This window comes from Thunnus albacares, chromosome 8 (genome assembly GCF_914725855.1).
Source record: "Thunnus albacares chromosome 8, fThuAlb1.1, whole genome shotgun sequence".
Classification (NCBI taxonomy): Eukaryota; Metazoa; Chordata; class Actinopteri; order Scombriformes; family Scombridae; genus Thunnus; species Thunnus albacares.
Window position 1 is genome coordinate 25,985,309 of NC_058113.1, and position 16,492 is coordinate 26,001,800.

Consider the following 16,492-nt stretch of genomic DNA (forward strand, 5'->3'; position numbering starts at 1 on the left):
TTTATTAATGAAAACTATGACTAAATATGTTCCTCAACAACCTTTTTTCCATGACTAAGACAAGATGTTGACGAGACAGCACTGATGTCGTTAAACACTAACCGGAACTATGTCATCATGCGATATTAAGACGAGACTAAAATGTAGTTCAAGAAATAAAAACTTTACCAAAATCTCTCTTTATTTTTGTTGACAAAAAAAGTAGATAAAATATTATAGTCTGGTTTTTTTTCTAAATTACAATCCAAATATCCAAATATATATGTGTGTGTGTGCGAGTGAGAGAGAGAGAGAGAGAGAGAGAGAGAGAGAGAAAGAGAAAGAGAAAGAGAGAGAGAGAGAGAGAGAGAGAGAGAGAGAGAGAGAGAAAGAGAAAGAGAGAGAGAGAGAAAGAGAAAGAGAAAGAGAAAGAGAAAGAGAAAGAGAAAGAGAAAGAGAAAGAGAAAGAGAGAGGGTATCAGTATTTTAATTTTTTTAATGTAAGCAGATTGTAGTTGGTGTGTGTGCAGCACTCTTTTCAATTTCATTAGGCTAACTACTTTTATTTCCGTTGTTCAGAACAGAAAGGTATGTTTGTCATGCACTTTGGGTGACCAAAAAATTGGTTTCAAAACGTTTGATTTGTCTGTCGCTGATTTATGATTTATAAAGGGATTATTGGGCCCCAGTTGTTGAATCGTGTTGGTTCAAAATAAATATGCAAATCAGGACATGTTCCATGTCTGGATGTATTCCTTAAATTGATACCATCAGACCAGACACTTTCTGCAAAGCTGTATTCTTAATCATTCAACCTGTGTTTTTCATCAGATAATGATAAGATGATGTGAAATAAGTTTGACTAAAAATTATTGGTTATGTCTGGACCAGATTGACTAAAATGTTCAATATAATCTGATGGCTCAAAATTAAAATAGCAAGGGTTTTTTTTTGACTAAGATAAGACTAAAATGCCTAAACACTAAAACTTGACTTGTGTGTATTCTGAGTTACCTTGGCATTGCGGCTGAAATGTCGAGAAGCAATTGGGTAGGCGGATGTGAGGGAGGAGGCAGAAGGTATGGAGGGCAGGGGGCTATCTGAACCACCTCCTCCTCCACCACTGCTCTTCTCTCCTCCTCCTTCACTCTCACTGGCCCTGCCACCCCCAAGAACCCGGCGCCGCAAGGAGGGAGAGCTGCCAGGGGTGCTGCGCGGAGAGTTACTGGCCGTGCTGGAGACAGAAAAGACAACAGAGAGAAAGATTTAGCCAGGGGAGAACAGCGGAAACTCTTTCATATTTCATTGCAAAATTTTGCTCTGTAATGCCTTTAATGTCAGGCTATGAAGAAAGGCTGCAGGCGTTTCCTATTTGACAATAGCATGCAATCTCAAACCGCCGACTGAAGACCAAAGGCTATGTAAGGCCTCATTTTGACTGATACAGCAGCCAGACAGCTAGGGTATTTAAAGCCATCCAGTAGTGGTTTTTAAGACTGTCCAGTCAAGAAGTGTAGCAACAAAACACAGGACCCACAGTCCTTTAGAATAAAAAGTTGGAGTTTTAGTGAGTCTGTGTTGTAATAACAAATGTCTGATCCAATTTTCTCCTGATAAATTTAAAGGACAGGTTCACAATTTTTCAAGTCTGTCCTAAAACAACAGTCAGGTGCCCAAATGAACATTGACACATGTTTTTCCTGCTGTAATCATTCCTCCTGTTCATACTGACCATTTAGAGATCCCTTCATAATGCATATTCAATGTAAGCGATAGGGGACAAAATCCACAGCCCTCCTCCTGTGCAAAAATGTATTTAAAAGTTTATTTGAAGATAATATGGGGTTTCAGCCGTCCAAGTTAGTCAAATCAATTCTATATCTTTCAAAGTCCAGTCTTTTTAGTGTCAAATTTTCACTCTTTTTGTTACAATCCTTCCACAGCTGAACAGGAAAACACACAGTCGAAACACAACGAGAGATATTTTGTTTTTTTACTAAAAAAAAAAAAAAAAGACTGTAACTGTGGAAGATACACACTTTATTTGACTAACTCAGACTGCTGAAGCCTTATATTATCTTATCAGATTAACCTCTGAATACATTTTTGCTCAAAACAAGGACCGTGGATTTTGTCCCCCATCACTTACATTATGAAAACATTTGGAGGAGATCTTCTAATGGTCAGTATGAAGAGCAGGAATCCTTTTGTGTGGACAGAAACGTGTACTTAAAAAAGATAAAAGCAGCTCGGTTGTCTTGACTTCGAGGTAACAGTGTGCTCTACTGCTCAAATGATTACTAAATATATTGATAAGTCAGTTGACATAAATGTGAACGATTAAGTAAAAAGTACACTTGCTGGTAAGACAGAACCTTACTTGTGATTGGCATTTATCATATTTTACATTTTATACACATAATAATTAATAGATGAATTATCAATTGATGGGTTACTTGTAGTTAGTTTAAGCCCTACCACAGTCCAACTTGTAAAACAAAGCTAAAACCAAAACAACGTCAGCCACCCTTGAATTTAATAGAACTGACATGGTTTTACCTCCACTGTCATCATCAGGGTCGGTCCTACTGCTGCCAAAACATTTGCATCTAATGTTCGGGTCAGTGACCCGTGAAAATGGCTATATTTATGTCACAACACAGTTACCATGGTGTCACCTCATTCCTTTGTAAGTAAAACAACCGCTGCATTCACCATCAGTCAACTTCGAAATTTGCCTACGTCAAAGTTATTTATCAGCGTCCAGGCACCATGAATCAGATGTAGTTGTCCCAGAGTTAGCTTTAAATCTGTAAACTCCACACTTAGGACTTGATGGATGCTCTGCTTGCTCGCTCAACAGTATTACGCTCCTTCTGGGCTACAGTTAATTATTTCATTACTGAAATAATTCATGTACATCAGTTCATCAACTCCCCTTAAGTCCGACTGCTCTCCACACGCCAAACCACCTTGTCTCAAATTATCCCCACGTTAACCTTCGTTTTCTGACTAATTTCTCCATCAACATCAGCTGCTGTGTTGTCATTCCCTCAATGATCAGTTTATTTGTACCACTTCCCTTCCTAATTTATGCAAAGTGATGAAGCCAAACGTAATTCTCCACATGACAGTTTAATTCCTTCAATCTTGTTCTCATTTTCCCCTCCTCATCCCAACTGGAGGCTGAAATTAGTCTGAGTGGTGCAAGGATGTAATCAACAAGGATAAGGATGTGTTACAACAACAGTCAGGTGCCCATATGAACACTCAAAGAGGTTTTCCTCACTGTTATCATTCCTCCTGTTCATACTGCTGTTAAAAGATCCCTTTCAAATGTGCTTTCAATGTAAGTGATGGGGGCCAAAATCCACAATGTGTCCACACAGTCATTTTGTACATAAATGTATTTAAAAGGTTATCTGAAGTTTTTGAGGCTTCAGCAGTCTGAGTTAGTCATATTAAGAGGATATTTGCCACATTTACAGTCTTTTTAGCATAAAATTCCCTCTTTGTGTTTTCTCAGACAGTTTTCCTGTTGAGCCGCGGTGGAAGTTTAGTGACAAAAAGAGAGACTTTGGCACTAAAAAGACTGTAATGTTGAAATATATCTAATATTTTACTTATGTAATCTGGACAGCTGAAGTTAAATATTGGCTTCAGATACATTTTTTTTGCACAGAGGGAGACTTGTGGATTTTGTCCCCCCATCACTTACATTGTAAGTGCATTATGAAGGGATCTTCTAATGACCAGTATGAACAGGAGGAATGATTATGGCACGAAAAACCTATTTCAATGTTCATTTGGGCATCTTACTGCTGTTTTAAGACAGACTTGGTGAACCCCTCCTTTAATGGGGGGGGGGGAAGCTTTTAAATACACTGCCCTTTTCTACTGAAGATGTACAGAAGGACTTGAAACTGTCAATTTCAAAGGATGTAAACGATAGCACTCTTAGTGTGTTTGCTACTAAATGTTTTATTTTAACTTTAGATTGTTTGGGAAACTCATACCCATTTATGCATTTCAAACTGAATATTTACTTCACTCTTTTGTAGCATATGACAGTATGTTGTTTATATTTATAATCATAAAATTTTTTTTTTTTTAAGCTGGCCTCTTGGCCTGGTCTTCCTTGAAAAGCAGACTGTACTTCGCTATTTATGCATGTAAAAGAGTACAGCTGAGACCTGTAAACCTGGCTGCAGATGTCAGTGACAGAAGCTGCGGGGTGAGGAGGGAGAGTCAATATGATCATCTCCAGGGCAGTGAAGCCAGAGATCCATCCTTGTCCCTCACCAGGTTGTTTTTTTTATAGGAAAATAATCCTGAAATATCACGTTATTTAATCCGGCTATGTTAATTAGAGAGGCATTATGACAAGTGGCATTAAGCTATCTTTAGGTAAACGTACGCGGGCGGTGTAAATAGGCTTGTTGTGACCAGGACACTGAGTGATGTAAATCTGTGTCAGCATGTGTTTGCAAACCGGTGCTAAATCCCGGCAACCCGGCAGCATTGCCAGAAATTTCGACACAAACCTCCAGCCATCTCTCTCTGGTGTAGCTAGCCTCGATACTGTCCTGTCTCTCCTATCACACATTAATGCAAAGCGAACTTAAACAGAGTATAAGCTAACAGTTTAGCTAGCACACCGGCTACCCAAAACAAGCGATGAACTCGTTTACGACACAATAACTGACGAGACAAAAAGAAAAAAAAGTCAAATGAGTCGTTAGGTGGAATTATCCAACTCAGTCCAAAAAAAGCAGTGCAAGCCTGGAAGCTGTTATCGTCAGTGAAACAGGATGGAGAAGTGGGGAAGGGGATCTTGTCAAACCTTGTGACCGAATGACCACCGACAGGCTGAGCGTAAACATGTCGCTATCAGTTTACACGGTTAATATCAGGCTGTGGCTGCACACCTGTGCTCTAACGTAAACTACACCCGTCCCGCCCTTGTTATCAGTGAGAATTGCAAAATGTGATTGTCATTTGACCACAACAAACGAGCGGTGTATGAAGGACCAAACACAACTCACCGCACAGCAGATGCTATTCATCACACTTAAAAAGGAGACTCTCATTATGCCACTTACTCGAACATGTCATGAGGTGTTTGCGATCCAGCTGATGCCCACAAAAACACACACACACACACACACACGTCGCTGCTCACTACTGTATCAATATGGCACCGGTGTTCCTGGTGTGTGTGTGTGTGTGTGTTTGTGTGTGTGTGAGAGAGAGTGTGCAAGCCGCTAAAGGGGTGTATGTCCGCTCTTCTGCCTTGTTTTCTTCGCTCAGCCTCGGGGTAGAAATGCGCCCATCGTCGGCCGTCCCGCGGTCGGATGTTAGTTTCCCATCGTGGCCGACGCCCCTGCACCTCGCAGCCAGGTACCGGACGGACCCCTGTTCCCTATGCCGTTTGCAGGACCCGGTAACGGGCTGCCGTTTTTGCGTCCATCCGTAATCCCCTTTGCAAACAGGGAGGGAGGGAAGGAGGGAGGGAGGAGGAGGAGCAGGGAGTAGGAGGCTCCATGTGCACAGTGAGGCCTTGCTTTTTCTTTTTTTTTTTTTTTCTTTTTTTTACAGTAAGGTGGTGCTGAACTGGGGGGCACCGAGAGTCCAAATGAGGGGTTTTATGTTAATGTAAAAATGAGACTTGTGCTGGCTATATGAAGTATTCTTATATTTACTATCCAAACTGATGCTCAAAACAAAAACTAAAGCATTAATTTTCCCCAAAGCATGTGCATCAAGACAAACACTCTACCTCATGGTGTAGAGCTCAAACCATTAGTGGATTAATCAATTGACAGTAAATTTACTAGTGACTCTTTTGAGTCATTTTTAAGCAAAAGTGCCAAAACAAATCACTGAGTCCAACTCTTCAACTGGTTTTCTTATAATAGTAAATCAATAATATTCGGGTTTTTGATTGTTAGTCAGACGAAACAAGCATTTTGAAAATTGGGCTCTGGGAATTATCATGTATGTGCAAATGTATGACATTTTATAGACCAAATGATTAATTGTGAAACTAATCAGCAGATTAATCAATGCTAAAAATAATGATTAGTTCAAGTTATAAAGCCCTATTTCAATCTATGTGTTCCAAACAAAACAAATACATCTAACATCTAAGGGTTGGGATTAAGTAGTTAATTTTGGGATTAATATATATATAACAGATGGAGGCTGTGGGTTTCTTGCAATAGTTGAAATAACTACTATAAAATGTATATTTTCTATAATAAAATGACTGTAAATCTATGAGGTACATAAAGGGTCATGCTTCATCTCTTTATTTTCCTAGCACTGCATAGAGGCAAAACAACAAAGACGTCATGCTTCACACTTCAAACAGTGCCTTAACTGTAGTTTTTTGTGCAACTCTAGTTCATCTTTGTGTCCCTAAATACCATATTTTAAATTGTAAATACGGAGTCCATGGCTGCCTGTAGTGAACCCACCTGGCCATAGCCCAGAGCCCACCCAATCCCTTAACCCTCAATCTCTCTGTCCATCCCTCTGGATTAGAGTCCACATCATAATCCACGCTGGCCTGAGCCAGGCCCACATCTCCACCATGCTGTCTCCCTCTGTGTAATCTGCTTTTCTGAGGTTCACCAATGGCCCATAACAACGTCAGAGTTTCAAGGGCCGAGTGGTCATTGAAAAGAGGACAAGAAAAGAGATAGAATGTAGCTTAAAAGAACCGCTGTATATGTACAGGATGTGGGTATACAGAACAGCACGTAAGAAAACATCCTTCGCTATTGCCTTTTCCTTCCTGCCCACAGAAATGTCGTATTTCAACACAGCAAGAACAAGAGGAGAGAAGTGCAAGTGAACTTCTGAGAGCATACAGATCGATGTCTTTGGGTTAATTAGGAGACTTATGGTATACACGTGGCACATTTTCAGGAGTGCCAAAAATCCAAAAAGCCTAGAGTACACACGTTCTGCTAAAGTGAATTAAAATCTATAATACAAGAGGAACCAGCAACGAGTGTGTGGCAGTGCAGGAATTACCAACAAAGACAGAAACTCTACAAGGATGTCTGAAACTAAGTTCAACTGCCACAAATAGATTAATAATCAGATCAGTGTGTGTAAATGCGACGACTGAATACAGACTACGTGAACCAGGAAGAGTCACAAAGCTGCAGTGAGACTGCATAGAGGATAGAAAAAGAAATGTCTCATCGCAACTACTATCAGTCAGTGGGTTTTATGTGTGAGATCCTTTGTAATGCTTTCTGAAAGTTTGTACACTTGTCTCAGAAAAACTGACAACTTTACCCAGGTCTGGTCAGGTGTTGAGTTGCTCCAGGATCAACCTTAGAGCTGAATTATTAAAGAGTTGCGCTGATTTACTCTGAATATAAAATGTGCTATGTTAAGCGTTAAATAGCATCATTATGTTGTATGTCTCCGGCATAGATATACAGCCTGTGCTCCCCCGGCCATTTCAAACCAAAACCAAAACCCCTCTGACACATTTCCTACACACTTCATATTGCACTTGAGACTGTTTTCCTCTGCTAACAGATCATCAAGTGACAAGAGGTACGAGTTATACAATATTTGAATATTTATATAATTGTTATATATATATAGCAATATCTAAAAGAAGAGGCCTGTCAGTCTTCATATTTTTGAAACTCAGCATGTGATGTTATTATGCCAATTTAACATGTTTACATCAACATAAGTAGAACGAGGACTCTGTGTTAGGCAGAATTGACCCTGTCAGCTGTACTGTGGAAAATGCATTTGTGCTTGTTGAGCAAAACAAATGAATGCAGCTCTACCTTATCAAATCTGGTGACTGAGATATTCAAAAGGCAATTAAAAAAAAAAAAAAAAAAAAAGTACAAATGTGTCACAAATAAACTCTTTCAACTCCAACATTCAAAGGCAGGGAACAAAATAGTGCAGTCAGCAAATGAGCATCTACAAATACAGTTATGCATTTATTGACCAGTGTTCTATAAAGGAAAAACAACTGAAATATCCACTTAGTGAATGATTAAATTTAGCCCAAACAAACACACAAGCATATTGACCCATTGACCGTTGATGTCTCACGCTATCAAATTATTTTTGTCAGTAGCCTTGTACGGAGAGTAGTTACTCTAACAACTTGTCACTCTTACTGCGTTCAGGACAGAAAATTTGAACAAATAAAATAAGATGTCCTCAAACAATATGCTTTAATTGCCTTAGGTGGTGGAAAAGAAAACACAAGACACAAGTAGAACATTTTAGCCAGCTCTAACACCTCATCGTCCTCTCTGAATACCATCACTGATATATCTCCCTGGAGAAGTTTCCACTGGATGCTCACTCTGGATGAAGACAGAGATACAAGTCATTTGCTGTCTAATGAGCCTTTATAGCGGCCCTGGCTTTGAGGATACTCAGGATGAACTGTAGCTGATATGCCCTGCTCAGTGTGGGACTTCAGACCTGCCTGGCATCCAACCTGTACTTAAAGCAGGTCTAAGACTGTTTTACTTAAATATAAAAAAGTGAGAACACAGGTTTCTAAAATACAGTATTACAAATTACTATATGGTAATTATAATTACAGGAATATAGCACACACTGACAGGACTTCATCCTCTCTACCATAAATTCTGCTCCCTGATAGTAGAGATACTTGAACATAATCACCAACTGTGAGCTGCTTCATTAACTTTCTGTAAAAATAAAAAAAATCCTGTAACATAACAACATTTTATCTCCACTGGCACAATGAAATTCAAGTGTGAATATTGCCCCGACCACTTTTAATGAACTGACCGAGTCAATAATGGGAAGATTCAGTATAGATGGTTCACAGTTCACAATGAATCTCCAGTGCACCTCCAGCCATGTGTCAGTTGCTCACAGTTGATTTTATTTGTGGAAAACTTTCCACTGTTAAACAAGAAAAATACACATTTGCCATACAACCCTGCCTTGGGTGTAGACTTTTGCAGCCTTGTCAAAGTTGTTTGGCAAATGCAAATCAATTGTGTTCGGGGAGTTTGTCATGCTGTGCAAACACTTCAAAGTTGACTAGAAAATTGTTCAAATGAGGTAAAGAACACATTTCAAAGTGCACTGTATATCTTCTATGGTAAATGATTCCTTTACTAATTGTCTGTTTTTAACTTATTTTAGTTTTCTTAATACTGACAATTGTTTTATAACTGAGACTTATTGTTACTGACATCTGGTTTTTAGTAGTGTTTTATTTATGTGCCTTTCTGTTGTATTGTCCTGTCTGAAATATAGCTGCAGCGATTAATTGATCAGTTGACAACTATTAATCACCAAATATTTTGATAATCAATTCATTGTTTTGAGTCGGGTTTTTTTTAAGAGGAAAATTTCCAAATTCTCTGCTTCCACTTTCTCAATGTGAATATGTTCTGCTTTCTTTAGTCCTCTATGATAATAAACTAAATATCTTTGGGTTGTGGACTGTTGGTCGGGACAAAAGAAGACGTTTGAGGACGTCGCCTTGCACTTTGGGAAACTGTGATCAACATTTTTTTACTATTTAAATTGAGAAAATAATCAATACATTAATCAATAATATGAATAACTGTTAGTTGCAGCCCTAGTCTGAAACTTGTAATGCTGCTGTCCAGACCAGGTCTGCCTTGAACAAAAAGGTAACTGACCTCAATGGGACTTTACCTGGTTAAATAAAGGTTAAATAAAAATGAAAACAATTTGGTGAGAAGTATCAACATTAGTCTTGACAAATAAGATCTGAATGCTTTGTTTGCTCTACCATTAACCTGAAAAGAGGTATGTGTATTTTCTAAACCTAAAAATGTTACTTCACTTGTTTTTTTAAAAAGGTGTATAAACATTAGTTTATCACTATAAAAGGCGACTGTCACACTACCATCGGAAGGGTCATAATTAAGATCTGGATGTTACGTTTCATGAAGCAAAACAATGTAACTGGGTCAATAAAATGATGTGTAAATGAAGAGGACAAGGGCACAGCTGTTCATGTGGAGCAAAGGAGAGAATCACCCTCTGCTTGCCCTCTGTAGCCCACTGCAGTGGTGCCCAGAACCTCCTCTGATTGGACTCACATGACATCATCAGACTGAGAGCCCACTCCCATTGGCTGAAGGTGATATCATGCTTCAGAGGAAGGATAAATGGCGCAGGAACCCCGCCTCTAGCTCCTTGTGACTGTCCCAGCTCAGTTTTTCCTCACTGCCACAACAGCGGTCTCACTTTCTTTGTTTACAGTTTACATAACCTTGCTGTTTCCCTTGTTTAAAGAGGTAATTTATTATAAAAGCTTATTATTTTAAAATACTTTTCAATTGGAGGTCATGTATGTCTTCTTAGTTGTTAATTGGGGTGTCATGGGCATGTCTTGCTTCATCACTGAAAGTCTACCATCTGAATGTTGGCCTGCCGTTTTTTTTTAATAAGATGTCACAGTGTAAAATGAATCAACTCAACTTAATCAGGATTTTAACAGTAGTGTAATCTGTTCTCTCTAGTTTTAGCCATTAGCTAATTAACTCCACCCTGATCCAAAATAGTTGACCTCATGTGGCATTTGTGAAAAGTCGACTAAGCGTAAATCTGTCAGATGTAAGGCCTTTTTTTATTTCCCACCAGCATGCACAAATGAAAGGCTACTCACTCCAGTCTGTCATTGCAGGCAAATCTGGTCTCAGTAGGCCTGAATGTAAATTGGCTGAGGTTTTACAGAGCTATAAGCATAGATTACCCATGAGACAGTCAAACAGAGTGCTGACGGGTGTGGACGCTGTGTTCTAAGCCACTGAACCTTATGTGGTACTGCTGCTGTAAGATAAGTAAACCCAGCCTCAAAGAGAGAACCTTCAACTGGATGAATGAAGAGGAAAAACTCTTTAATTTAGGCCTCTGTCCATGAAGGAGGACACAAAGGCTACACACTAGCCCTTTATTTCATTATTTCTTGAATCACTGCCTGGTTATTTGGTTTGAATCCAGCACACTAACCTGCAGCTGTCCCAGTCAGAGTCTCTGCTGAGCAGGCTCCTGAGGGACCAACGGGAGCGCCGGCTGGGAGAGGGGCTACGAGACCAGGAGCGAGACGGTGGCAGGAGGAGGTCCTGTGAAGGGCTGTCCTGACCCTGCTCTCCCCCCTCCACCTGAGTGGTCACAGAGGGGGAGGGCGAGCGGCTGCGGTGTTGAAGGATGCCCTTCTCCCCAAGCTCCTCTATTACAATTTGTGGTGTTTTGCCCCATTGCCGCTTAGGAGTGCAGCTGTGCTCGTCTGCGTTTCGTTTCTTGGTTCGGGTCTTGCTGCGGTGGGACCGGCTGTGGTGGCTGGAGCGTGACAGTCTGGGGCTCGGGGAGCGAGACCAGGACTCCGTATCTGAGGATGGTGGCAGGACAGTCAGCGTTGGGATGGTGATGGGCTGAGCCAGGGCGATACCTTCTGGTCTCACAGGAGATGGCATAGTCATCTTCAGAGCTTTCCAGGGCTTAATATTCTCTTTCGGTCAAGACAAAGGCACCATGAGGTGATTGTTGCATCTTCAGAGTTGAGGTCGATCACGACTAATCACGATGTTACAGTCATGCTTGCATCCAATATATTTTAGAAAAAGGATGGGTAAACACATCAAGTCCTGCATCCAGGCAAATCAACTGACCTATTAACATAACTGAAAATAATTCAGTATTCGCTTATTTCCTGTGAACTTAAATGTCTCATCAGGCAAGTAAAATTCTCTGCAAGTGGCAAAAGTGTAGCTCACAAGTTCACACCAAAGCAAACAAGTGGACAGTGGTGTGGGTGTTCCTTCACAGTAAAAAGCAATACGGCAGGAAGCTGAGAGGAGGCCTGTCAGATAATATCACAGGGTTTCTCAATTTGTGCTTTTTGGCAATCCATTTCCGGCTGTCCGGTCTGTATGTGTGTTGGCCAAGAGTGACTACGATGCTTTATTATCCCTTTCCTGCGTTTTGCTTATGTGCCTCACACCCCTTCCTCCTCTGCACCTCTTGCGCTGTCCGACGTCACTCTTTCGTCAATACTCCTTCCTTTGGAAGACTTCAGACCAGCATTTGCATAATCAGGCTCATCTTTGCAAGAGTTGAATCTCAGACAAAGACAGACCTACGTCTGGAAGTAGCTACCTGAGAAGTGAAAAGAGCAGAAACTTTGCATTCAAAAGGCTAGCCTACATCTAGCTACCATTTTCTAAAATGTTTTTTCTTGAAATATGACTCAGTTAACCTTCCCACTAGAACAAATGATTGTGAGACTAGGGCTATTTCTGTCTGGTCTTTGATACTGTCTGTTCTGCCAGTTCTGGTAATATGAGATATCATATGACAGATTATTTGCAATGAAATATTATTCCTGTTAGAAGACTGATCAATGGGATTTATTTATGAGGGGTAGTTCATGTTATGTATATTATTTTGTCCAGGTCTGGAGATTTTTTTTCTTATTTTAACAGTATTATTAAGCATTATTTACTCCCTTCAAAAAAACTCAAAAAATAGCCAAAACTGAAAGTTATGACTGAGATCACTCATTGAGATTTTATAAAACTGCTGTCTCCAAGTTCAAGAGTGAGCCATCGCGCTTAACACTCACTGTGAGTTTCTCAGTGGACAGTAAGACACAGAGAAAAATATGATTCTTGTGCGTTGCAAGGAAACCTCAAACACATCTGGATGAAAAAACAGATGCTCAATTTAAATGCCACCATTTCCCAACCTTGATAAAGAAAAACACAACTTGTCCTAAAATGAACAGACACACAATGTCACACAGCAACAGCCAGACACCGCAGCAGACATAAACATACCCTGTGACATTCAATACACCCACACTAACAAGGTCAGATTACCACTATAGGTTACAAGGTCATCACTATATGAAAACATAACTGCAGATGTGTCCTCCAACCGGGAAGGTTTGAGTGTGTGTGTGTGTGTGTGTGTGTGTGTACGTGTGTGTCACTCCATTGTTTGCCTTCAAAGCAGGCACTTCCAAGGCAAGAGCCCAAGCCCGTCTGACAGTATTTGCTGTGATCTGTTTGAACAAGAACAATCTTGGCACAGACTTGTTTGTCCAGAGTAATCCACCATAATCCTCCGTGCAGCCTTCAACAAGCCTGATCTTTTTTGCCATAAAACACGGACCATCTCAAGCTATTACCGTACTACATTACACCACCGACTACAGCCATTTCAGATGCAGACCGTTGAGGCACAGACAGGCAGCAAGTGTTCAGGAACAGCTGATCCTGCGATATCAAGTTCACCAGTCAACACGGTTGTTGTTGTTGTTGTTGTTATTGTTGTTATGTTCATTTCGACTTCAGAAACGTATCGCTTAAATGATCTGCAGTTGAGTGAAACACAACCAACCACTCTGACATGTGTTGTCATGATATTGTGTGCGATTAAATACCTAAGGACAAAAGGGTGCGCAGACAGAAAATGGACAAAATATATGGGACAGAAAAACTTTGCAGCCTGAAAAGACTTTTAAGTTGTGACTCCTACCTCCCATTGGATGAGTTTCCTCCGTTTCTGTTATCTTGCTCGGCCTCGTAAATAAGCCGAGAGATGGTGCGGGGAGTAATGTTAAAATCCACTTTTTCACAAGAACACATCAACATACTTAGGATGCTCAAAGAGGCATCTGCCGGCTGTAGCTAACCGTTAGCCTTTAGCCAAGTTTAGCTAACGTTACCCCCGACCTCTGAAGGCCGACAGCTCACAAAAAGATGACTATCTAACGTTAGTTGGCTTTAATTTCCAGTAGAGAAAGTACCATGCCGACGTCTTCCATTTTCACTTTTAAAAACACCCCGACCGGTATAAAACACTGCTATCAAACACAATTTAAAGCTAACAACCGAGTTAGCTTAGCATTAGTCGTGTTTAACTTTGTTTTAAAGTAAGGGACAAAGAGTTTTTTGTCGAAAAGTGAAAAGGAACGAAGCCAGTCCGTTGGGTGATTAACTTCATACATAGTGGGGGTGGGGTACAAGAAATCTCATCAATAAAAATATTACTTCTGCTTCGCTATATTTGAGTAAAGTATAATCACACCAATGTCTTTCATAATAGTATTCCAGAAATTATAATTAAGAGTATCGTAATGTGTGATTAAATAGTCACATCAACCAGAACAACAGGACCGAACACCCCTCCGACAAACTTTGTAGTACAGTCCGGGAAAATAACAGTCCAGGAGGATGTGGCGTGCAGAGGACGACTGTTTACATCAAACACACAAAATCTGCTGAATATTAGTTTTATTCTCCAACAACTATAATCGTATGAATTGACTAAAATCTAATCGTTGCCCTCATGAACCAGATCTGGTTGTTACAGTTATGTTGCGTTACTGAGAATAGAAAGCAGACCAAGCAATCCTTTTTTCCGCTTATGTAGACTAGTCGACAGGGCTGCCTTGAAGCATGAACATGAAGCCATCACAACAGGTGTTCACAGTACACCACGAGCAACAAATACAGGTAAATCAACAGATTTAGCATAGTTTCAGAGTTAATTTGAAGGGAGCTGTTATGTGTCCAAATGTAAGGGGCATTGCGACCCCTTGTGTTGAATAGTCCTATGTGCAGTCATTATTTCTAACCTGGTGACTTCTGCCTCATCCTTTCCCTCAATAAATGGCTATAAAATCTTTGTTACATTTGTGAGCGCTCATTGAGCAGATATTCTCTTAAAAAATAATAAATACATTGCTCATGGACAAACACACACAAAGCCAGAATGGCATAATCTATATGGCAAATGGGAATTATCCGTCTCACCTTCTGCTTCCTGCAGCAGCATCGCTCCATATGGTGTCATGATCTATTATAGGTAGTATGCAGCCTCTAAGACATTGGATATCTTCTCCTCCAGGACACATACAGTAAACACGGCCAACGACAGGTCACCTTGTCTGAAGCTGAAAACAAAATAGGAAAGATTTCAGCTAAGCTGATGCAAGACAGGCGTGCATGGGTTAAAAATGTACTCATAGATTATTAAAAAAAACTTAAATGCTGTGGATTTTAGGGCTGTAACTAACACATTATTTCATTATCAATTAATATGTTGATTATTTTCAGTTATTAAAGAAAATAATTAGTGTTAATGTCCATCATAGTTTCCCTAAAGATAGGCAGATCGATTCTTTATTGTCCTTCAGAGAAACTTGTTGCCACAATCTGTAGAGCCTCATATAAAAACATAGATACATAAATACAGTATACATCCACAAAATATCGACATGAAAGACATCCATACAGGATACATCCACATTCATACACACACACCTATATACATAGTACATATACACATGACAGTTACTGGGGTATTTTGTTTAGTGATGCTATGGCAAAGGGGACAAAACTCTAAACCTGCCATAAAGTGCCTGTTCCTGGGCTAGGGATCTGTATCTGGGACCAGATGGAAGCAGTGTGAAGAATGGGTAGAGGGGGTGCCAAGGGTCATGTGCTATTGTGCGTGCTCTGTGTTTAATGGCTTTGCTGTTGAGGTCAGAGAGGTTGGATGTGGGGAGGCCAATAATAAGCGACAATAAGCCTAAAGTGATGTCTTCAAACACAACTCAAAGTTAGTCAGTTCACTGCCACTTAAGATGAAGAAGAGCAGAAAATCCTCACGAGTGAGAGGCTGGAACAAGTGAATGTTTGGCATTTTTGTTTGAGAAATTACTTAAACAAATAATCAATTATCAAAATAGTTGACGATTAAATTTTATTGATCCACTGACTAATCGTATGTACACACTTTGCATCTTTCAGTCTTATTTCCACAATGTTGAGCCCTCGCTATACGAGACTTTTTGAAAATACACATTAGGACAGGTGTCCTCACACTTCAGCAGCTAACTTGTAGAGGCTATAAAGCAGAGAAATTTACAGTCCTGATAGAAATTAAGTCAGCTTTATCATTTAAGTAGGTTTCATTAAAAACAAGAAAATACATTTCATAGCATATATGCTGAAAATCTACACATCTCTTGGTGTAATGAATTTGCCTTTACCTGCTTGTCAGTTTTGATCTTCAGCCAGCAGCATTTGTGCCTGTATCCTCTCAAATCGATGGCAGAGCATCACAATGACTTGGCAATTTCAAATTCTCCATAGGTTTACCGGATCTTCTCACTCCCCGTGACTGCCTCCTGCAATCAACGCTCCACCGGCTCCACTTCAAAACAGAGGACAGAGATCTGTGTTACATATGCAGCCAGGGCAAGAAGCTGCTCCACGTTACAGGGGAGGGAAGTGTTGCTGAGTACTTCTGGCTGCTGAATCGGGAACTGGAAACTCGATCTGTGCTAAAAATAAAAAAAAAAAACATCACCAGCATAGTGATGAAGGAGGTGTGTCACTCACTGTGTGCATGCGTGTGTAGGGTCACAGAGGTGCAGCCCACCCCCCATATACACAACACACACACACACACAAAACACACATACACA

At 40.2% G+C, this 16,492-nt stretch overlaps 1 protein-coding gene across 6 annotated transcripts in view; it reads right to left on the reverse strand.

Moving 5' to 3' along the window:
• gramd1a (GRAM domain containing 1A) overlaps positions 1–16,164 on the reverse strand; it is a 35,301-nt gene extending 19,137 nt beyond the window's left edge. Inside the window, exons 1-3 of one of the 6 annotated variants that reach the window (XM_044358178.1) lie at positions 16,055–16,164; positions 14,814–14,953; positions 994–1,213 (exon numbers count right to left, since the gene is read on the reverse strand). In XM_044358178.1, the coding sequence (XP_044214113.1) occupies positions 994–1,213; positions 14,814–14,914 (321 nt within the window). In that variant the 5' untranslated portion in view covers positions 14,915–14,953; positions 16,055–16,164. Of the gene's footprint in view, positions 1–993; positions 1,214–4,172; positions 4,256–5,081; positions 5,478–11,004; positions 12,151–13,533; positions 13,942–14,813; positions 14,954–16,054 lie in introns of those variants that run through there. The other 5 variants (XM_044358176.1, XM_044358175.1, XM_044358177.1 and 2 more) reach the window with 5 other exon arrangements.
• Between the last annotated feature and the right edge of the window lie 328 nt (positions 16,165–16,492).